Source organism: Saccopteryx leptura, chromosome 4 (genome assembly GCF_036850995.1).
Source record: "Saccopteryx leptura isolate mSacLep1 chromosome 4, mSacLep1_pri_phased_curated, whole genome shotgun sequence".
NCBI classification, from domain to species: Eukaryota; Metazoa; Chordata; class Mammalia; order Chiroptera; family Emballonuridae; genus Saccopteryx; species Saccopteryx leptura.
This window is the reverse complement of record NC_089506.1, coordinates 211,241,039-211,265,201: the sequence shown is the minus strand read 5'-3', so window position 1 is coordinate 211,265,201 and position 24,163 is coordinate 211,241,039. Positions and strand designations below refer to the sequence as shown.

General features: G+C 45.8%; 1 protein-coding gene across 2 annotated transcripts in view; it reads left to right on the top strand.

Annotated features, from left to right (window-relative positions):
- Positions 1–10,538: 10,538 nt before the first annotated feature.
- The window catches only part of DNAJA3 (DnaJ heat shock protein family (Hsp40) member A3), a 33,566-nt gene continuing 19,941 nt past the window's right edge, over positions 10,539–24,163 (top strand). Inside the window, exons 1-3 of one of the 2 annotated variants that reach the window (XM_066382693.1) lie at positions 10,539–10,787; positions 18,678–18,811; positions 24,033–24,116. In XM_066382693.1, the coding sequence (XP_066238790.1) occupies positions 10,577–10,787; positions 18,678–18,811; positions 24,033–24,116 (429 nt within the window). In that variant the 5' untranslated portion in view covers positions 10,539–10,576. The remainder of the gene's footprint in view (positions 10,788–18,677; positions 18,812–24,032; positions 24,117–24,163) is intronic. The other variant, XM_066382694.1, reaches the window with a different exon arrangement.

Below are 24,163 nucleotides of genomic sequence, written 5' to 3'. Positions count from 1 at the left end.
GCTCAAGCTGGCGACCTCGAAGTTTCGAACCTGGGTCCTTGGCATCCCAGTCCAACGTTCTATCCACTGTGCCACTTACCTGGTCAGGCTGACAAGGCACCATTTAAAAAATATATTTGTTGCCTGACCAGGCAGTGGCGCAGTGGATAGAGCGTTGGACTGGGATGCAGAGGACCCAGGTTCGAGACCCCGAGCTCGCCAGCTAGCTCGAACCCAAGGACGCTGGCTCCAGCAAGTGGTTACTCAGTCTGCTGAAGGCCCGCGGTCAAGGCATGTATGAGAAAGCAATCAATGAACAACTAAGGTGTTGCAATGCGCAATGAAAAACTAATAATTGATGCTTCTCATCTCTTTCCATTCCTGTCTGTCTGTCCCTATCTATCCATCTCTCTGACGACTCTCTCTCTGTCTCTGTAAAAAAAATATATATATATATATATATATTTGTTTATTGATTTTAGAGAGAGGATAAAGAGAGAAAATCAGGGAGGAGTGGAAAGCATCAACTCATAGTAGTTGCTTCTTGCATGTGCCTTGACCATTCAATCCCAGGGTTTCAAACTGGCAACCTCAGCGTTCCAGGTTGACACTTTATCCACTGCACCACCACATATCAGTCAAAAAGGCACCATTAATGCAGTCTTGAATTGGTTGTGGTGTTCAATTACTGCAGATATTGCTTATTTATTTTTTCACCTGTAGTAAAAACATGTAACAAACTTCACCATTTTAAAGCGCACAGTTCAGCCCTAGCCAGATAGTTTGGTTGGTTAAAATAGTCTGGAACCAGGAAGACTGCAGGTTTGATCCCCAGTCAGGGCACATAGAGGAACAGACTGATATTCCTGTCTGTCTGTCTCTCTCTCCCCCTCCCTTCCTGTCTCACTAAAATCAATAAAGTATGCTTTTTAAAAAAATAAGCCTGACCTGTGGTGGAGCAGTGAATAAAGCGTCGATCTAGAACACTGAGGTTACTGGTTCGAAACCCTGAGCTTGCCTGGTCAAGGCACATATGGGAGTTGATGCTTCCTGTTCCTCCCCCCTTCTCTCTTTCTCTCTCTCTTCTCTCTAAAATATATAAATAAAGTCTTAAAAATTTAAAAAAAAATAAAGTATACAGTTCAGTAGTGTTGACAGTGACAGTGCTTTGCAACAGATATATATATATATTTATTTATTTTAATTTTAATTATTGAGCCTGACTGGTGGGGCACAGTGGATAGAGTGTTGACCTGGGACGCTGAGGACACAGGTTTGAAAACTTGAGGTTGCTGGCGTGAGTGTGGGCTCATCCTGCTTGAGCGCAGGCTTGCCGGCTTGAGTGTGGGATCATCTACATCAGGGGTAGTCAACCTTTTTATACCTACCGCCCACTTTTGTATCTCTGTTAGTAGTAAAATTTTCTAACTGCCCACCGGTTCCACAGTAATGGTGATTTATAAAGTAGGGAAATAGCTTTACTTTATAAAATTTATAAAGCAGAGTTACAGCAAGTTAACGCATATAATAATAATTATTTACCAAGTACTTTATGTTGGATTTTCGCTAAGTTTGGCAGAATAAATCTTTATAAAACAACTTCCTATAGTTAAATCTATCTTTCTAGTTATACTTTGGTTGCTTCGCTACCGCCCACCATGAAAGCTGGAACACCCACTAGTGGGCGGTAGGGACCAGGTTGACTACCACTGATCTACATGATCCCAAGGTTGCTGGCTTGAGCCAAAGGTCGCTGGCATGAGCTAGGTGTCACTGGCTCAGCTTGAGCCCCCTGGTCAAGGCATGTATGAGAAGCAATCAATGAACAACTAAGGTGACACAACTATGTGTTAATGCTTTTCCTCTTCCCCTCTCTCTCTCTCTCTCTCTCTCTCTCTCTCCCTGCCCCTCTCACTAAAATCAACAAATAAAAATTTTTTTTAAAAATGGAGACATTTCCTAAAAGTTTGGATTTCAGCTTTTTCTGAACCACAAAGATTTTGGCAATGGTGGATCCATAGCCCCACATGACTAAAATGGGGAGAGCTGAGAAGCACCTATCACCTTTAAAGTATGCTTTCCCAATTACTGCAGTCCCACTGGTACCTCTTATTTATTTTTTTTTACACAGAGACAGAGAGAGTCAGACAGGGACAAACAGAAACGGAGAGATGAGAAGCATCAATCATTAGTTTTTGGTTGCACATTGCGACACCTTAGTTCAGGGGTCTCAAACTCAACTCAGCATGTGGGCCGCAGAGCAAGATCACAGCCGTTCGGCGGGCCACACTAGGTCTACAAAAGGCAACTGTTACGCAACACTTTTCTCACTGCAGTTGAAAACAAAAAAAAAATCAGTACAACAAGCACAATCGTACATGCAGTTTACTCAGTGTCACAAAACGACCAGAAACTGTAGTTCGCATCACAACTGCTGTTAACTAAGCTAATATCTAGCTAGGATGCTAGAGAAATGAAAAATACAAGTAGGCCCCTAGGCTTACTTAATTTCATCCAAAATATTTTGAACTTCGTGGATTAGTCTGCAGGCCGCACAAAATTGTTCGGCGGGCCGCATGCAGCCCGCGGGCCGCAAGTTTGAGACCCCTGCCTTAGTTGTTCATTGATTGCTTTCTCATATGTGCCTTGACCGCGGGCCTTCAACAGACTGAGTAACCCCTTGCTCGAGCCAGCAACCTTGGGTCCAAGCTGGTGAGCTTTTTGCTCAAACCAGATGAGCCCGCGCTCAAGCTGGTGACCTCGGGGTCTCGAACCTGGGTCCTTGGCATCCCAGTCCTACGCTCTATCCACTGCACCACCGCCTGGTCAAGCCCCTCTTATCTTATACATGGTCACTCCACCCTTATGCTTTTTTCTCTGCCTGGCCCTGGCACCTAGGTTTGTGACCCCTGGCCTTCTCTCCCAGAAGAGGGAGAAGCCATGACCTGGCTGTGCTGGATCATGTGACTGTTTCTACAAACTGGAGGCTGGCATGAGCATAGTTGGAGAGTATCATCTTCCCATTTCCACAGTGACCAATGTGAGCTCTATAGCTCTACAGCAAGGGAAAAGGAAGGGCCAAAAGGACATGGAGACCCAGAGAGTGACCACTCACCTGTTCCCATTCTGGTTGGAGAGAGTGATTCTAGTAGAGTTCAGAGCTCTAAGGCCGCAGCAAACTTAAGCAGAATAAATCACTTCATGAATTACAAAGTTGCACTGACATCTAAGATTCCTTCCATTCCATGAGCCTAAGAGTTACCAGTTTTGTTTCTTTTATTATTATTTTTTTAATTTTAATTTTTTTATTTTTTACAGGGACAGAGAGAGAGTCAGAGAGAGGGATAGACAGGGACAGATAGACAGGAATGGAGAGAGATGAGAAGTATCAATCATCAGTTTTTCGTTGCGAGACCTAGTTGTTCATTGATTGCTTTCTCATATGTGCCTTGACCGTGGGCCTTCAGCAGACCGAGTAACCCCTTGCTCGAGCCAGCGACCTTGAGCTTTTGCTCAAACCAGATGAGCCCACGCTCAAGCTGGCGACCTCGGGGTCTTGAACCTGGGTCCTCTGCATCCCAGTCCGATGCTCTGTCCACTGCGCCACCTCCTGGTCAGGCCCAGTTTTGTTTCTTTATGCTGCTAGTAATTCCACTTCAATGTCTCTAAGGATCCTGAAAGGCACCTCTCAACACTAAAAGGCAGTCTATAAAAAGGGGGTCAAATGCCAGCAATATGAGGATGTCTGGTTAGTTTGGTACATGGCAGATGATTTAGATATCATAGGGCCTATTTCCAAGAATGATTAATAACAATCAAGAACTGCGGCTTGCCCTGGCTGGTTGGCTCAGCGGTAGAGCGTTGGCCCGGCATGTGGAAGTCCCAGGTTCGATTCCCAGCCAGGGCACATAGGAGAAGCGCCCATCTGCTTCTCAACCCTTCCCCCTCTCCTTCTTCTCTATCTTTCTCTTCCCCTCCTGCAGCCAAGGCTCTACTGGAGCAAAGTTGGTCCAGGCGCTGAGGACAGCTCCATGGCCTCCACCTCAGGTGCTAGAATGGCTCTGACCTCAACAGAGCAACACCCCAGTTGGGCAGAGCATCGTCCCCTGGTGGGTATGCCAGGTGGATCCTGGTCAGGTGCATGCAGGAGTCTAACTGCTTCCCCACTTCTCACTTCAGAAAAATACAAAAAAAAAAAAAAAAAAAAAAGAAGAACTGAGGCCTGAGCTTATCAGGTTGTGGATAGAGTGTCGACCTGGGATGCTGAAGTCCCAGGTTTGAAACCCCAAGATCATCAGCTTAAGTGTGGGATCTTCAACATGACCCCATAGACACTGGCTTGAGCAAGGGGGTCAAGGGGGTCAGTGGCTCAGATGGAGCCCCCCCCATCATGGCACATATTAGAAGCCATCAAAGAATGACTAGAGTGCCGCTGCTGACTTGTGGTGGCACAGTGGATAAAGTGTTGACCTAGAATGCTGAGGTCACCAGTTTGAATCCCTGGACTTTCCCGGTCAAGGCACATACAGTAAGTAACTACTATGAGAAGATGCTTCCTGCTTCTCCCTCCTCTTATTCTTTTTCTCTTCTCTCTCTTTCTCTCCCTTCTCTCCAAAAATCAATAAATAAAATCTAAATAAAATAAAGTGCCACAACTAGAAGTTAACGCTTCATATCTCTCTCCCCCTTCTTCCCCCTCTTTCTTCCTCTCTCTTTCTTTCTTTCTTTCTTTCTTTCTTTCTTTCTTTCTTTCTTTCTTTCTTTCTTTCTTTCTTTCTTTCTCTTTCTTTCTTTCTTTCCAGAGACAGAGAGAGAGAGTCAGAGAGAGGGATAGATAAGGACAGACAGGAACGGAGAGAGATGAGAAGCATCAATCATTAGTTTTTCGTTGTGACATCTTAGTTGTTCATTGATTGCTTTCTCATATGTGCCTTGACCATGGGCCTTCAGCAGACCGAGTAACCCCTTGCTCAAGCCAGTAACCTTGGGTCCAAGCTGGTGGACTTTTTCTCAAACCAGATGAGCCCGCACTCAAGCTGGCGACCTCAGGGTCTTGAACCTGGGTCTTCCGCATCCCAGTCCCACGCTCTATCCACTGCGCCACCGCCTGGTCAGGCCCCCCCCCCCTGTCTTTCTTGCACTCACGCCCAAAGAGAAAAAGAAAAAAAGGATATAGCCTGACCAGGCGGTGGCACATTGAATAGAGCATCTGCCTGGGATGCTGAGGACCCAGGTTTGAAGCCCCAAGGTTGCCAGCTTGAGCATGGGTTTACCAGCTTGAGCATGGGATCATAGACATGACCTCATGGTTGCTGGCTTGAAGCCCAAGATGCTGGATTGAGCAAGGGGTCACTGGCTCGGCTGGAGCTTCACAGCCAAGGCACATGTAAGCAAGTAATCCGAATAACTAAGGTGTCACAATGAAGAATTGATGCTTCTCATCTCTCTCCCTTCCTGTTTGTCCCTGTATATTCCTCTCTCTCTCTCTCTATTAAACACTAAAATAATAAATAAATAAATAAATAAATAAATAAATAAATAAAGATGTAGTCTTATTTTAAACTATGACACCAAAAAAAGAAAGACAATCAGAATTTTGGTAAAAGAGGGATGGATGAAGCCAACTTTGGTGCCAACAACAAATTCCTTAGGTCTAGTTATCTGCCCATGAAATGGTTATTTAAAATTTTTCCCATTGATTTTAGAGGGGTGGAAGAGGGAAAGGAGAGAGAGAAGCATCAACTCATTCCATTTAGTTGTTTCACTTAGTTGTGCACTCATTACCTGTCTCTCATATTGCCCTGAGTTGGAATCAAACCTGCAACCTTGGTGTGCCAGGAAGATGCTCCATCTACACCTGGCCAGGGTGAAATAGTTGTTTACTAAGATGCATACTGAAAACATTTTTAGCCTGACCTCACCTGTGGTGGCGCAGTGGATAAAGCTGAAATGCTGAGGTCGCTAGACCGAAACCCTGGGCTTGGCCAGTTGAGGCACATACATACAAGAAGAAACCACTTCAAGTTGATGCTTCCTCTCACCCACACTTCCTCTCTAAAGTCAATAAATAAAATCTTAAAAAAAAAAGGAAAGAAAGAAAACATTTTTATGGGTAAGTCCTTTTTTATTTCAGGAGCTGGAACAGAAAGGCATGTGCATTTATCTCAGCACATAAAATGAAGAATTATGCAACAAAATACTTTTAAGGCCTGACCTGTGGTGGCGCAGTGGGATAAAGCGTCGACCTGGAACACTGAGGTTGCCGGTTCGAAACCTTGGGCTTGCCTGGTCAAGGCACATATGGGAGTTGATGCTTCCTGCTCCTCCCCCTTCTCTCTCTCTCACTCCTCTCTCTCTAAAAAAATCAATCAATAAATAAAATATTTTAAAAAATACTTTTAAAAATTGGGGAAAACACTCAAAATTCTCCTTTGACAGCGAGATAGTGTACCTCACATTATTATTTTGTTTTTCTTATATGGAGGTGTACACGTGTTGTTGGGGCTCTAAAGTTTTACTATACCTAGTGATTTGATATATTTTTTTGCAGTAACTTGCACAATATTTTAATAATTTAATATTTAATATTTTGCACAAAATGATAATTCACAACTAAAGGGCAGTTTCATAGAAAAGACTGTCCTTTCCTAAGCTGATGTTTCCCACATTGGAGTTTAGTGATTGCCAGAGGATCCAGAGCTTTATACTCAAGTGTTTGTGATCTTTTTTTTTTTTTCTTAAAAACACATTCCTTTCATTTTTCAAGTTTGCAAAACATTGCTTAAGTTTAAACCTACTTTGGGTGAAAGGATATTTAGCTTCCAGCTGGAGTCACATGTAGTTTATTTAAAGGGCCTTTTTGGAAATCATTAGCACAGAAAACTAAGGGGAGGACACAGTTCATCTCCTTTCCCCGGAAGGGAACCGCATACACTGTGGATGTCATGTCCAGGAACACCTGGGTTGCACATCTCACACCCCTTGGAATTGCCCATATTTTCTTGGGGAGGAAAAGAAATGCTACAACTAAAGAATTCATGAGCTAGCTTTACTGCCTCTCAAGGGCTAAGGACCTTCTGCCCTTCCTGGAACTAACATGGAGAGGGGAGCAGTCACCCCATCGATTAGCCAAGGACTTGACCAGACCCACTGTACCTTGGATGGTCAGTATCTGCAGGTCATTACAGAGTAGAGCATACTTAAAACTTCCTTACTAACTCTCTTAGATCAGGGGAGCAAGAAGGATCTATGGAACATTAAAATGAAAAGTACAGAGCCTGACCTGTGGTGGCGCAGTGGATAAACCGTCAACCTGGAAACACCGAGGTTGCCGGTTCAAAACCCTGGCTTGCCTGGTCAAGGCACATATGGGAGTTGATGCTTCCTGCTCCTCCCCCCCACTCCCCCTCCTCTCTAAAATGAAAAAAAATAAAAATAAAAAAGATTAAAAAAAAAAGTACAGAGAGGGCAATGTTTGAGAAATCTGTGTGCCTTTTGCAAGTAACATTTGTTTCTCCTTAAAGCTCAAGTTTTTGGCTTTAAACTGAAGAAGCAGGCAGGGGAAGGGGAGAGACACACCACATATTCTGCTTTGGAGTGTGGGCAGGTGTGGCCTGTGTGCTTATTCCAGTTTTTGCCAAGCCTGGGATAGGTCCATTTGTAACCACCATCACCCACCCCATTTCCTTGGGGCTCTCTCCTTCCTAAAAGGAAGAACAATCAGCCTTCCTGCTATCCCCTAAAATAAGACACCCCGCCTTTCAATGTGGAGGATTTTTACTGTTAATCACTATGGGAGACGTAAACTTGAAACTAGTATAAAATAATATTGAATGTCAACTGTAATTGAAAAAAATTTTAAATAATTTTTTAAGTCACCAAGGGAAAATATATGGGGGAGGAAACTAAAATGCCAAAAAATGAGGAAGTTACAAAACTGACAAAGTTTTCATATTAGTGAGCCCTCCTCCAGTTCCTAACTCACTTGAGTTGGTAAATGCAAGTCCCTTTGCCTCCTGTTCTCAGCTTTTATTCCTGAAATTTGTACTTCTCAACCAGCATCCTCCCCAACTCTTTCGCCCTAGGTTTTGGGTTCCCTGTGACCAGTAATTGTCTGAGCTCTGCTTGGTATTCAGTGCTTGGCACAGAGTCTAGCATGTAGGACTAACATATAAATATATTATTTACTAGGTGCCAACTACTATATGAAGCTTTTACATGGATGATCCTTTGAGGTACTTACTGTTATGTCCCCATTTTAGAGAAAGGAAACTGAGACACAGAGGTAAAATAGGTTGCCCATGGACACATCGCTGCTAAGTCACAGAGCTGGGATTCAGTCCAAGGCTATCTAAATACTCTTAATCACTATACTGGAAACATTTATCTATCTATCTATCTATCTATCTATCTATCTATCTATCTATCTATCTATCATCTATCCAGTGACTGAGAGACAGGAAGGGAAAGAGAGGAGAAGCATCAACTCATAGTTGTGGCACTTTAGTTGTTCATTGAGTGCTTTCTCATATGTGCCTTGATGGAGGGGGGTGCAGAGGGGAGTGGGTTCCAGCTCAGTCAATGACCCCTTGCTCAAGCTGATGGGATGAGCCCACGCTCAAGCCAGCAACTTTGGAGTTTCAAGCCTTGGTCCTCAGTGTCCCAGGTCAATGCTCTATCCATTGCACCACTGCCTGGTCAGACTAGGTGCAAATAAATAAATAAATATATATATATATATATATATATTTATTTATTTATTTTTTTTTTTTTTTGTATTTTTCTTAAGCTAGAAACCGGGAGAGACAGTCAGACTGGCACGCCCACCAGGGGGCGATGCTCTGCCCACCAGGGGGTGATGCTCTGCCCCTCCGGGGCATCGCTCTGCTGCGACCAGAGCCACTCTAGCGCCTGGGGCAGAGGCCAAGGAGCCATCCCCAGCGCCCGGGCCATCTTTGCTCCAATGGAGCCTCGGCTGCGGGAGGGGAAGAGAGAGACAGAGAGGAAGGAGAGGGGGAGGGGTGGAGAAGCAAATGGGCGCTTCTCCTGTGTGCCCTGGCCAGGAATCGAACCCGGGACTTCCACACGCCAGGCCGACGCTCTACCACTGAGCTAACCGGCCAGGGCCTTGGTTGATATATTAAAGAGGTCCTTTCCCCTTTTCCGACCCCATGACACCTTTTCTTTTTTTCTCTAAAATGTCCCTTGCTCACTTCAGTGCTCTTCTACGTTCCCTAGCACAAACTCCCAACTATTCCTTGCATTTTACAATAGCCTCGTTAACTGTTCTTCGCTGGGCCAGTGGTTTTTAACCTTTGAATCTCAGAGCCTATGGATTTTATTGACCAAAATTATGGATTAACATACACATACACAAAAATTTTGTGTACAATGAGGAGAGGGACAAAGAACATAGATCATCTTAAAAAAACCAGTGAAACCTCAGGTTCCCTATTATTTGAGGTGGTGGTGGTGGGACTGTGAAGGTTGGAACTCCTTTGCAAGACTTACCAGGTCAGGTATACCTTTCTGGCCTCATCTCCAGTCACATATCCTAAATTTAGGGCTTAAGCAAACAGGGCAAGCACTTTCCTTCTCTAGGCACCTGCCTTTGAACTTCTTGGTATTTGTAATACTTTTCCCTTCCACCCTCACCTGACCCACTTTTCATTACGGGAATGTTACCTCTCATATGCCTTCCCTAACACTCCAATCCCCCAAACTCTGAGAAACCCCTTCACCTGTGTACCTATAACCTATCACATACCTACTGAGATAGCATTGATTACGTTGTTAGTTGCTGAGAAGCCTGTCTCAATTCATCGTTGTGCACCTGCAGAGCAGGAATGGCATGTCATTCATTATTGTATCCCCAATATTCTAGTACGTGGGTGACACGTAGCAAATCCTTAAAATGTTCATTAAATTCATTTTAGGGGAACTCGGCTCTTAATCCGCGACCGGCAAGTTCACTACAGGTTCGGAAGCTAACATGCTTAGGAAAGACCTGAACGACCCAAGTCCGCCGCGAGGGAAGTCAGTCAGAGAAAGTGAGCCTGAGGACAGGTTTTGGGAGTAGACAAAGGACTCCGGCATCTGGTGCGGACACCGGCATTCTGTGCAAACACCTGCACTTAGTGCATACACCAAGTGAAGTAATAACCGTCTAAGATGTGGAGATAAAGAAGCAGGAATCCGCGCACTGCACACTGGGATCTGCGCGACCCAAAGCCGCTTTGCACGAGAGGATTTGTAGTCCGTTCCTTTCCAGGCACTTTAAACTAGTTACATTCAGCTACATTCAACCCGGTCCTTACAGTCGTGATCGTCCAACACGTAATTTCGAGGTTCTCCAAGTCAACTATACACGGTAGCAGTCTTCAGAGCAAACCTCATTTCAACGTTGGCTTCCAGGAAGATGCATTAAAATACGGCCAGGCCTGCGCAGCGCTTGCGTCCCTGCGTGCGCGCGCAGCGGGCCCCCCCCGCCTCTCTGCCCCCGCCTCCACTTCCTATGCGCTGGCGCTGTGCGCGCTCGAGTTGTCCTCGCGAGGCCTCCTAGAGCCGGGTGGCGCAGGCGCAGTGTCCCCAGGCCAAGATGGCGGCGCGGTGCTCCACGCGCTGGTTGTTGGTGGCTGTGGGGACCCCTCCGCCGCGGGCAGCCGCCGGGAGAGGGGCTCGGCAGCCCAGGGCGGGCGTGGTGGGGGCGTCGCTGAGCCGCAAGCTGAGCGTTACCGCCTTCGCGCCTTCTCTGGGAGCTCGTGGCCCCGGGGCTTTACTGACATTGAGACCCGGTGTCCGCTTCACAGGTGAGGGCAGGCTCCAGCGCCCGAGTCGGGGCTCCAAGGCCTGGAAGGGAGTGACTCACCTCGCTCCAGGTACTAGGTAGGGCAACGGGGTGAACGGTATTTTCCCACGTGTATGCGGAATTGCTTGGGGAAGCGGGCAAGCAGGAGGTACAGAGGCCCGAGTGACTGCTCAGAAGCGGTGAAGTAGGAAGAGCTGCATGGAGCCCTCGGCGTGGGGGTGAACCGCCCCGTAGGCCGTGAACCTTCACCTCTCTCTGTCAACATTGCTGGAAGCCTCTTTCCGGCCTGCCGCTGTTCCCTTGCCCTATGACTCCCTCTTCCCTACACCTTCTGTCCTGTAGCGGAAGGGAAGAGGTAACTGCCATTCGGTGAGCGTCTGCTCTTGTGCTGGGCACTTTGTGCCTCATCTCACTTGATGGTAACAACTCTGCAACGGGGAGATTGTCGTCCCTATTTTAAAGGATGGGAAGTTGAGGTTCTAGGACAGGAGCTGACCTACCCAAGGCCATCAATTTAGATAAGAGGAGTTGCCCCAAACCCAGAGCTGTACTTTTCATAGCTTTCACGCTTTCCATCCACCACATGCTGTAAACGGAAGGTTACACTGAACAGTCTCTTATTTTTTTATTTTTACTTTTTTTAACATTCCTTTTTAGAGGTCTTTAAGTTGGTAAAGGTAATAAAAATACAGACATTTATTGAGTACTTACTATCTACCAGGCATGGAGATTTGCATGTGATAGCCACTGATGTTAATTCCATTTTGTAGACAAACTAAGGCGTACATGTTAAACATCTTGTAGATTGTCACAAAGCTAAAAAGTGGTAAAATCTTCATTCAGTACCTGCTGCTGCTTACTTAATAGCCTGGGTGATAGTGAAATAATATTTATTAAGCCTTTAGGTGCTTAGCCATGATACTTTTTCAGGTTGTGTGTTGGATGGCTTCCATTATCGTGAGAGAAAGAAGGAGGAATCATTGAACAACCATGTACCTGAATTGTGCTAGTCATTTCTGTCCCCTAGAATTTGTGAATATGATATTTAAGCTAACTGTAACCTTACAAAGAGGATTAAATTTTTTAGAGAGAGGAAAGGAGAGAGATGAGAAGCATCAAGTCATAGTTGGGGCACTTTCGTTGTTCATCAATTGCTTCTCATTTGTGCCTTGACTGGGGGGCTCTAGCTGAGTGAGTGACCCCTTGCTCAAGCCAGTGAGCTTGGACTTCAAGCCAGCGACCTTTGGGCTCAAGCCAGCAATCATGGGATCATCCTACTCTCCCATCCCCCAAGTACTAACCAGGCCAGACCCTTCTTAGCTTCCGAGATCAGACGAGATCGGGCCCTTCAGGGTAGTATGGCCGTAGACTCATCCCACTTTCAAGTCAGCGAACCCTGCACTCAAGCTGGCAACCGTAGGGTTTCAAACCTGGGACCTTACGTCCGAGGTCAATGCTCATCCCAGGCGCCCCCAAACTGCGGCCCCCTGAGGCCGTTTATCCGGCCCCCCACCGCACTTCCGGAAGGGGCACCTCTTTTCATTGGTGGTCAGTGAGAGGAGCACTGTATGTGGTGGCCCTCCAATGATCTGAGGGACAGTGAACTGGCTCCCTGTGTAAAAAGTTTGGGGACCCCTGCTCTATCCTCTGTACCACCACCAGTTAGGCAATTTTGCTAACATTTTCTTTATTTTAAGTGGAGGAGGGAAAATAGACTCCCAGCATTTTCTAATGTCAAGCTAAATTTGTTCATATTACATTTATACAAGTTTGGGGAGCATCTTTGATTATTGTGCAGGAGAGAAAGACAAACACTACGTACTGAGCCTTGTATGCGGCATTAGTAAGGAACTGCAGTCAGCTATCCTTTTCTCCCAAAAGAACCCATTGCCTAAGATGGGCATGTTAATATAGGTGAGAGGTGGCATCTTTCATGGTGCACTATGATACATTTAAAGGCATTCATTTAGCTCCCAAGATTAGTCTGCAGTTCATCTCAAATCAGGTGTACATTTAGGTAACATAAACACAGCACTCTATATTTTATTTTTCTCCCAAGCACAGAAAGAAGGCAGCAGTTGTTTGACATTGTGCTGGCCATTTTCTTTCTTTTCTTACCCCCCTCCCTCCCTTCCCTCCTTTCTTTTTCTTTCTTTCCCTTTCTCTCTCTCTCCTCTGTTTCTTTCTTTTTTACACGAGAGGAGATAGTGAGACAGATTCCCTCATGCGCCCTGACTGGGATCCAAACAGCAACCCCATTTGCGGCCCGAATCAACCGAGCTGTTGTTTGTTTTTTTTTACAGAGACAGAGAGAGAGTCAGAGAAAGGGATAGACAGGGACAGACAGGAACAGAGAGATGAGAAGCATAATCATTAGTTTTTTGTTGCGCATTGCAACACCTTAATTGTTCATTGATTGCTTTCTCATATGTGCCTTGACTGCAGGCCTTCAGCAGACCGAATAACCTCTTGCTTGAGCCAGCGATCTTGGGTCCAAGCTGGTGAGCTTTTGCTCAAACCAGATGAGCCCTCACGCAAGCTGGAGACCTCGGAGTCTCAAGCCTGGGTCTTCCACATCCCAGTCCGACGCTCCATCCGCTGTGCCACTGCCTGGTCAGGCAACCAAGCTATTTTTAGCACCTGAGGCTGACACGCTGGACCAACTGAGCTATCCTCAGTGCCCGGGGCCCATGCTTGAACCAGTTGAGCCACTGACTGCAGGAGTGGAAGAGGGAGTAAAGCAGTTGGTTGCTTCTCTTGTGTGCCTTGACTGGGAATCGAACCTGAGATATCCATATCCTGGGCCAATGCTCTATCCACTGAGCAAACTGGCCAGGTTTAGCTCTGGCCATTCTTGGAACGACTTGGAGACTAATCCTATTCTGGTTTAGTCTATAAAGGGCAAGACAGATATTGGTCATATCTTTGAGAAATTTTGCCTAATAAATGATCTCTAATTATTGCTAATTATTGATGCCTTTGGATAATGTCAAAAGTCATCAAAATTAATAGTTAAATGTGATTTTACCCACATGCAGTTTTGCACCATTCTGTCCCAAGTTCAAGTTCTCTGCTTATGATGTTGAAGCTGCAGTTGCCAGAGCCTTTGCCACTACCAGCCTGCACCTTCTGGATTGGAAAGGGTAGGCAGGAAAGTCTGGAATGGGACAGGTTAACCACTTGTTCCTGAGTGAAGAAGGGGTTGAGTACAGGAGCACTAGGAAGCGAGCTCTAGTGTTTTTCTCAAATCTGACCAAGGAAAGACAACAGTGGTCTCCTAGCCCCTACTGCTTCCACACTGTCTGCTTTTCGTGTTCCAGGAAATCTAGGGTACAGAAACAGAAAACAAGTATTGGGGATACCGAAAGTATAGATTTTCTTTCTGGTTCTGATTTTAATTGTTCTGACCATTCCTACCCATTCTGATTATCCTTTATGTTGCCATCTTCGTCCATATGCTGTGTGTGTGTGTGTGTGTGTGTGTGTGTGTGTGTGTGTGTGTGTGATAGAGACAGAGAGAGGGACAGATAGAGACAGGCAGGAAGAGAGAGGTGATAAGCATCAGTTCTTCATTGCGGCACCTTATTCATTGATTGCTTTCTCATATGTGCCTTGACGGGTGTGTGTGTGTGTGTGTGTGGCTACAGTAGAACGAATGACCCTCGCTTAAGCCAGTGACCTTGGGCTTCAAGCCAGTGACCTTTGGGCTCATGCCAGCAACCATAGGGTCATGTCTATGATCCCACGCACAAGCCAGCAAGCCTGCGCTCAAGCTGGATGAGCCCACGCTCAATGCGGCAACCTCAGTGTTTCGAACCTGGGTCCTCTGGGTCTTCTGTGTCCCAGTCCGACGCTCTATCCACTGGTCAGGCTCATCCATACGCTTAATACCTTGATTGCCTTTTGCTCAGATTAATTTTAAGTAGTGTCCCAGTCCTTCTTGTTTGTTTTTTTCAGAGTTGTTTTGTTTTTTGTTTGTTTTGTTTTTTAGGTGAGAGAGGGGAGATAGTGAGGCAGACTCCCTCATGTGCCCCATCAGGATCCATCCGGCGACTCAATCTGTAGCCAAGGCTTGACTGAGCTATTTTTAGCACTTGAGGCTGACATGCTCGGACCAACTGAGCCTAAGTGCCTGCCACACATGAACCAATCAAGGCACTGGCTGCTGGCTATGGGAGGGGGAGAGGGAGAGAAGGGAGAGAGGGGGAAAAGCAGACGGTCGCTTCACCTGTGTGCCTTGACCAGCAGTCAAACCTGAGACATCCATATGACGGGCCAGTGCTCTATCCACTGGTCAGGTCCTGTTTTGCTTTTGAGAGCTCTTCCTCATGCAAATCTGATCACTTCCTTGTTTAACACTTGCAGTGGCTTCCTATTGCCCTCAAGATAAAATCCAGACACTTAGCTAGCTCAAAGGCCCTTCTGTTTATTTCTAGGCCTCATTAATCATCATCATCTCTAACCACCTCTCTGCTATCACCACAGCCACTACACACAGGTGCGTGTGCTTCCTTTCTATTACCTAAAGATCCTAAATGCACAGGAATGAACCACTGCCTCTAAACCGAAAGTGGTTATGTGATTTAGCCACCAAACAGGCTACTTTTGAAAGTAAAGGGGATGCTTTTGCAAATAACCTAGACAACCAGGGTAAATCTGAATGGATTTAAACCCATTTTTAGTCTAGCTAATTCCTACATTTAACAGCTGGAGCCTTAGAAGACCCTCCCTGAACTTTTTTTTTTTATAAAAGTGTTTATTAATTTAAGAGAAATGAAGAGAGAGAGAGACAGAAGCCTGACCTGTGGTGGCGCAGTGGATAAAGCGTCAACCTGGAAACGCTGAGGTTGCCGGTTCAAAACCCTGGGCTTGCCTGGTCAAGGCACATATGGGAGTTGATGCTTCCAGCTCCTACCCCCTTCTCTCTCTCTCTCTCTCTCTGTCCCCTCTCTATAATGAATAAATAAAAAATCTTAAAAAAAAAAAAAGAGACAGAAACATCAACCTGTTCCTGTATGTGCCCTAGTTCCTGTATGTGCCTTAACTGGGGAGCAAACTAGCAACCTCTGCTTTCGGATGGTGTACTAACCAACTGAGCTATCTGGCCAGGGCTGAACTATTTTTTTTTTTTCTATTGATGAGAGAGAGAGAGAGAGAGAGGCATCAACTTGTTCCACCTATGTTCCATTTAATTGTGCACTCACTGATTGCTTCTTGTGCATGTGCTGACTGGGGATTGAACCCGTGACCTCAGTGTACTGGGTCAATGCTTTATCCACTAAGCCACCCAGTCAGGGCCTGAACTTCTTAAATTGGTTTGCCAGTGAGGTGACTTTTACCCTCTAAGTGATGTTTGGTAATGTCTGGAGACTTTTTTTTTTTTTGCATTTTCCCGAAGTTGGAAACGGGGAGGCAGTCAGACAGACTCCCGCATGCGCCCAACCGGGATCCACTTGGCAAGCCCACCAGGGGGCGATACTCTGCCCATCTGGAATGTCGCTCTGCCGCAATCAGAGCCATTCTAGCGCCTGAGGCAGAGGCCACAGAGCCATCCTCAGCTCCTGGGCCATCTTTGCTCCAATGGAGCCTCAGCTGCGGGAGAGGAAGAGAGAGACAGAAAGGAAGGAGAGGGGAAGGGGTGGAGAAGCAGATGGACGCTTCTCCTGTGTGCCCTGGCCGGGAATCGAACCCGGGACTCCTGCACGCCAGGCCGACGCTCTACCACTGAGCCAACCGGCCAGGGCCTGGAGACATTTTTAGTTGCCAGCTTGGGGTTGGGAGAAGGGATGGTTGGGGGGGTTGAGAAACCCTGGTTAGGTGACCTTTTTGTGTATTCTCTCTGCATGTTGTGCTTGCTGATGTATCTCAATACACTGCTTCAGAGACTGCCCTTTGGGACTGCAGAATTCCTTGAGGGCATTGGCTTTGACTTTGTTTATTCATCTTGTATCCTCAGTGTCTAGTACAGTGTTAGGTCTTGAATAAATGTCAATTCCAGGAGGGCAGTTCCTTTTAATGATTTGCTGTCATATCCCCAGCATGAAGCCCAGTGCCTGGTGGGTGCTCAGTGAGTATTTGCCAAATGAATAAATGGTCAACATTTGTAAGTATCTGCTAAATGAATTAGTAGTGAATGCAGAAGCTTCTGTACAGGCAAACATTTGACTTAGAAATGTGTAGCTGCCTCATAATCATTTCTTTCCTTGAACCCTCCTCTCCCTTCTGCCTTAACTTGGCCTCCTGCCCAACTTCACTCACCCTTGTTCTTGTTGTCACAAGATGGCTTGGGGGTTAGGAGGCAGCATTCAGATTGTAGAGCAGCTCCCCCAGCTTCACTTTGTGACAGAGAGACGGTAGCACTCTGCTTCATGCACAAAGAGTCGTTGAGGAGATGTGTCTGTTGGTCTTTCTTCCTAGCTGCTGATGCAAGAGGCCTGAAAGGAGTCCATGCATATGGCCACTCGCCGTGTATTTGATTTCTTTCAGGCTGTCTCCTCTGGTAAACAGAGGTTCTGGCACAGGGCCTTTTAATCTTGTGTGTCTATATATGTATCTTGTTTTTAAGGGAGGGATCAATGCTTACGTCAGATTCTCAGACATGTGTGACTCTAAAGACAGAATCTTGTCCTGGACACAGTGGTTCTCAAACTTGGGCATGCGACAGAACCATCGTCTGGAGGGCTTGTTAAACGAGGCCTGCTGGGCCCCACTTCCGCAGTTTCCGATTCAGGTCTGGGAAGCGGCTCAACAATTTGAAATTCCAACAAGCTGAATCTACTGGTCCAGGGACCACACTCTGAGCATCACCCTACCCTGTAAGCAGATATCCAAGCTGCTCGGTAGAGGGAACGAACCTGGGGAGTTGTTAAGCGTTCAGTGAGACCAAGCTCATGAAAATACCTGGCATGTGGTAGGTGTTGGGCAAATAAATTCATAAAATGTGATTTTTATGCTCACTTTGTTAAAAATGGCATTGCCCATGTGAATTATGCTGCCAGACGAAACTGCTAATTACCTTCCTGCTTGGGGAGGGCCATTGTTATACCAATGTTTACTGGAAGGGAGATTCTTCCCCCAACACTGAGAGGTAGAGGAGGATTTATTTTTCTCACCTCCCTGATCCCTTGCCCTCCAGGGGACCTTGGCTTTTCTTGTGGCTTGCCTGTCTTGGTGAGACACCAATAAACAGAATGGCCCACCATCCTCCGTCTCAGCTGTTTCTTTTCTGTCTGCCCGAATTCAGTGAGAACCTGCATGTGAATGGCCACGATGGCGGCCGCTTTCCCTGGCCTTACAGTAGGTCCTCAAGCAGTGTAATAGGAGCTAAGCCCCCTCCTTTTTTCTAAATGATAAAATAATTTATTTAGAAAGTCACAGAGGTAGAATAAGTGAACCATAGAAGAAATGGACTCAGGAAACAAGTTACAGCAAAAGAAGAGCTCTTGGATCTTGGAAGAGAGAGAAAGACATGCTTTGAGGGAAGAAAAAGAGGTTCCAGAGTGCTGGAGAGTGTAGAGGAAGGAATGCCCTGGAGATAGAAGGGGGTAGGGAAAGTGCTGGCGTGCTCCAGAGAGAGCCACCCTAAGTCCCTTTTTAACCATCAGAGGTACAGTTTTTTTGGTGGTTTAATGAGGCTACAGCAGTAGTATAATCCAGCAGGATCAGCCCCACCCAGTTTTATATTGACATTGTTTTATATTCTTTGTATACAGTGGCCTTAGCCATTTTGAAAGAGCAATGAGTTTGGTCCCATTGGGCTTGGAGGAGAACAGACCCTAAAGTTGTGACCTATTTGCTTCTTCTCAGATAGAACCTGGCTCGCTGTTTACTCACAATTTCCTTTTGTTGAGCATATTCCCAGAGTGATTTTCTTTCCTTTTTTCTTTTTTAGGAGTAAAAAGTCACCCTTTTGTTTGTACTGCCTCTTTCCACACGAGCGCCCCTGTGGCCAAAGAGGATTATTACCAGATATTAGGAGTGCCCCGAAATGCCAGCCAAAAAGAGATCAAGAAAGCCTATTACCAGGTCTGTATGGAAGCCAGATTTTAGAGACAAGATTATAGAAGAAACACTGTTGATCTGGTCTGATCCTGATGAGTGCAGTGTATATGCCCATACATCTAGGACACAGGCAACTGACAGAACAGGACGATATTGTAAAAATGGGCTTTGTTGGACTGTTTTTCAGTGCATGATGCTGTACTCATCAGAACCAGAGATTAAAAGAATCTTTCTCCACAGCTGTTTTTATACTTAAATTTATTCTGCACTCTCTCAATCAGTAGGCATGCTGGTTTAAGTACTCATTCTTTGTGTTCAGATAAAAGTTTATAGACTTAGAATGATTTCTTCTTTTAACTCAGAAAGTGTGAAATTCTCATTATCATATCCCAGAATGTATTAGGGCTAGTTGGTAAAGTGGCATGTGTGTTAACTAGAAGAGTGGTTCTTGGGTGTTTGCTCTGATCAGCGAACTAAAAATTAAAACAAAATATGGGGGCACCAGTGTGGGATTGCCAGCTTTTGAATTTTGACTAATGTAGATGTTAAAAATAACTACAGTCTATTAATGTTGGTAAAAGAAAGAGCATCTAAAGACCATAAAAATAGGAAAGCCATAATATCAGAATAAAGAAGAGATCTTTAAATAAAATAAAATATGAATTAAATACAAAAATAGATTACCTTTGTGAAAAATTTACTACAAGATTTTTTTCCCACATGGGTAAGCAAAACCTTTAAGGCCAGTATTTGTGGACCAAGTACCAATCAAAATCAGACCTAACAGCTTGTGGCTTGAATGGCTACTCCCTTATCTTTTTTTATTTTTATTTTATTTTATTTGTATTTTTCTGAAGTGAGAAGCAGGGAGGCACAGAGAGACTCTTGGCAGGCGCCTGACAGGGATCTACCCAGCATGTCCACTAGGGGGCGATGCTTTGCCCATCTGGGGCATTACTCCATTGCAACTGGAGCCATTCTAGCACCTGAGGTGAAGGGTATGGAGCCATCCTCTGTGCCCAGGCCAGCTTTGCTCCAATGGAGCCTTGGCTGAGGGAGGGGAAGAGAGAGAGAGAGAGAAAGGAGAGGGGGAGGGGTGGAGAAGCAGATGGGTGCTTCTCCTGTGTGCCCTGGCCAGGAATCGAACCCGGGACTTCCACATGCCGGGCCGACACTCTACCACTGAGCCAGCTGGCCAGGGCTCCCTCATCTTTTTTATTTTTTATTTATTTATTTTTTTCATTTTTCTGAAGCTGGAAACAGGGAGAGACAGTCAGACAGACTCCCGCATGCGCCCGACCGGGATCTACCCGGCACGCCCCAAGGGGGCGATGCTCTGCCCATCCAGGGCGTCGCCATGTTGCGACGAGCCACTCTAGCGCCTGAGGCAGAGGCCACAGAGCCATCCCCAGCACCCGGGCCATCTTTGCTCCAATGGAGCCTTGGCTGCGGGAGAGGAAGAGAGAGACAGAGAGGAAAGTGCGGCGGAGGGGTGGAGAAGCAAAGGGGCGCTTCTCCTGTGTGCCCTGGCCGGGAATCGAACCCGGGTCCTCCGCATGCTAGGCTGACGCTCTACCGCTGAGCCAACCCACCAGGGCCCCTCATCTTTTTTATAAAAAATGTAGAGTTCACTGTTGTTTTTGTTTTCATTTTTTAGAGAGAGACACACACAGGAAGGGCAAGAGATGAGAAGCATCAACTCAGTTGTATTACTTTAGTTCACTGATTGCTTCTCATATGTGCCATGATGGGGGCGAGGGTGGCCGTAAGCCGAGCCAGTGACCCCTTGCTTAAGCTGGCAACCTTGGGGTTTCGAACCTAAGACCTCAGCATCCTAGGTTGACACACTTATTAACTGCTCTACCATCAGTCAGGCTATATAGTTCACTGGTTGTTAGTATTATTTAGAGTTGGTATGGTCATCATCACAATCAATTTAAGAGTGTTTTTTTTTAATTTTTTTTATTGACTGATTTTAGAGAGAGAGAGCAGGACAAGAACATAGATTTGTTTCTGTATGTGCCCTGACTGGGTATCGTAACAGCAACCTCAGCACTTTGGGAAGACACTAACCAACAGAGCTATTTGGCCAGGGCCAATTTTAGAACGTTTCAACACCTCTAAAAGAAACCCCTTACGATTAGCACTTAGACCCCATTCTCTTTCCTCTGCTCCTGTAATTGCTAACCTGCTTTCTGTCTAAGGTTTTGTCTATTTTAGACATTTCGTAGCAATGAAATCACTATATGATCTTTAGTGACTGTCTTCTTTCACTTTAGCATCTTTTCAAGTTTCATCCATGTTGTAAGCATGTATCACTTTATTTCTTTTAATGGTCAAATAATATTCCATGGCATGAATATGCTACATTTTTTCATTCCAGTCATCAGCTGATAGATACTTGGATTGTTTCCACTTTTTTGCTATTGTGAATGCTGCTGTAAACATTCATGTATAAATTTTGTGTAGATGTTTTCATTTGTCTTGGCTATATACATACACATAGGAGTAAAATTGCTAGGTCAAATGATAACTCCATATTTAACCTTTTGAGCAACTAGACTGTGTTCCAAAGCAGCTACACTATTTTACATCCCCACCAGTTTCTCCACATCCTGACCACCACTTGTTGTGAGCTGTCTTTTCGTTTCTAGCCATCCTGGTGTGTGTGAAGTGGTGTCTTAGTGTGGTTTTGATTTGCTTTTCCCTGGTGGCTAGTGATGTTGAGCATCTTTTCATGTGATTATCAGCCATTTGTTGTAAATGTACTCAGATCCTTTGGCCCGTTTTTTGAGTTAAGCTTTTTACTACTGAGTTGTAATGGAATGAGCAAAGGCATGGGGGAATAAAGCAGAGATCCTGGCCGGGGAAGAGTGAATAGCATGCCTCTTTTGAGCTGGAGGGTAAGGTACCTGCTGCAAGGGAGGGAAATGCTAGAAAAGATGGAGGCTGTAGCCAAATTAATGGGGCATTTGAGGCCCTTAGCACGTGCTAGAGACTTCATTTAAAAGAGTAGGGAGCCCTGCCGGTTTGCTCAGTGGTAGAGCGTCGGCCTGGCGTGCGGGGGACCCGGGTTCGATTCCCAGCCAGGGCACATAGGAGAAACGCCCATTTGCTTCTCCACCCCCCCCTTCCTCTCTGTCTCTCTCTTCCCTTCCCGCAGCCGAGGCTCCATTGGAGCAAAGATGGCCTGGGCGCTGGGGATGGCTCCTTGGCCTCTGCCCCAGGCGCTAGAGTGGCTCTGGTCGCGGCAGAGCGACGCCCCGGAGGGGCAGAGCATCGCCCCCTGGTGGGCGTGCCGGGTGGATCCCAGTGGGGCGCATGCGGGAGTCTGTCTGACTGTCTCTCCCCGTTTCCAGCTTCAGAAAAATACAAAAAAAAAAAAAAAAAAAAGAGTAGGGAACCATTCAGGTTTTTAGTTGTGAAAATAAAAAGATCGTTTAAAAACTGTGCAGTGTAAAACTGGAAAATTTTTATTTTTTATTTATTGATTTGAGAAAAAGAAACATCAGTATATTCCTGTATGTGCTCGACCAGGGATTGAACTGACAACCTTTGTGTATTGTGACAACCTTTGTGTTCTAACCAGCTGAGCTATTCAGCCAAGGCAAAACTGAAAATTTTTTATTTATTTATTTTTTAGCGAGAGACAGAGAGGGACAGATGAGGTGGACAGACAGGACAAAACTGAAAAATTTTTAAGTTGCTATGTGGAGCAGTTACTAGAGTCAGATCTTGATAAAAAGCTTTGTGTGTGTTACGTTATTTAATCCTCGTGGCAAGGGGTTTGGCGAGATACTGACACACATCCAAGGCCACGCAGCTAATATGTGGCACATGTGAGACTAAAATACAGGTCTTCCTGACTGAAAAAGGCCTCTCTTCATGTGCTGATCTCATGTTTCAGCATATCTTGTCTTGGAGTTTGGGACCAGCCAGTAGACAGACATATCTTGCCTTGGCGTTGGCCTTGTTTTGTAGCCCACTGTGATCAGCTGGCTATGCTTGAGACTGCCCCCTTCAGGGCTTAGCCCGCAGCCTCTGACATGCTTCCATTTGCTGGTGTGAGGACCAGCATCTTCAGAAGCATATTAAGCAGCCCACTGCTACCAGTGACTGCACCAGAAGGCCACCCAAGTAAGTCACTCTCACCTTTAGGATTCTGTTTCTGGTCACCTCCTTGCCCTCACTTAAGGGACCTGTGGTAATCCAGACTTAGAAGGCATAGGAGTCGCAGAAATCAACGGTGAATGGACATATATACAAACCACACAGTAACACTCAGCGCAGCCAGAGGTAACCTTCTTTTTAGAGCTGCTGTACACCTGTGTGCTTTGCACAACCAAGTAAAATTTAGTTTTGTTTTTAGTATTTAAATTTATGTTTTGAATAGTAATAAATTCATAAAGTACAAGGGAGTATACAAAGAAAAGTCTTCGTCTTTTCTGTTCATCCATATTCCTTCTATAACAGCCTGTGTTACCAGTTTATTGTTCTTCCAAAAATATATATCTATACAGTTATTTTCCTCTCTTTATATAAAGTGCACCAGATACACTATTTTGCATCTTTTACAAAGGTGCCAAATTCTAAAGAATTGTTTTTTTGTTTTGTTTTTTGGGGGGGGGTTTTTGTATTTTTCTGAAGCTGTAAACGGGGAGAGACAGTCAGACAGACTCCCGCATGCGCCCGACCGGGATCCACCCGGCATGCCCACCAGGGGCAACGCTCTGCCCACCAGGGGGCGATGCTCTGCCCCTCTGGGGCATCGCTCTGCCGTGACCAGAGCCACTCTAGCGCCTGGGGCAGAGGCCAAGGAGCCATCCCCAGCGCCCGGGCCATCTTTGCTCCAATGGAGCCTTGGCTGCGGGAGGGGAAGAGAGAGATAGAGAGGAAGGAGAGGGTGGGGGTGGAGAAGCAAATGGGCGCTTCTCCTATGTGCCCTGGCCGGAAATCGAACCCGGGTCCCCCACACGCCAGGCCAACGCTCTACCGCTGAGCCAACCGGCCAGGGCCAAGAATTGTTATTTTTGATAGAGATTTGTTGTGATTGAAAAATGTACATACTTCAGATTTGAAGAGATGGAGAGATGGTTTGTTTTAATGTCTTAAACCTTGTTTTAAGAATTGCTATTGTTTGTAAAGTCTTAGACAACTGCTATAAAGGTGAAATTGTTACAGGTGTTTGAGGTTCAGTTTTAGTAATTATTTTGTGTCCATCGTAATTTTTCATTTCTTCCCATAGCTTGCCAAGAAATATCACCCAGACACAAATAAGGATGATCCCAAAGCCAAGGAGAAGTTTTCCCAGCTGGCAGAAGCCTATGAGGTAATGTGACCCACCGATGTGTGCACTCACTGTCACTCAGCTGCATG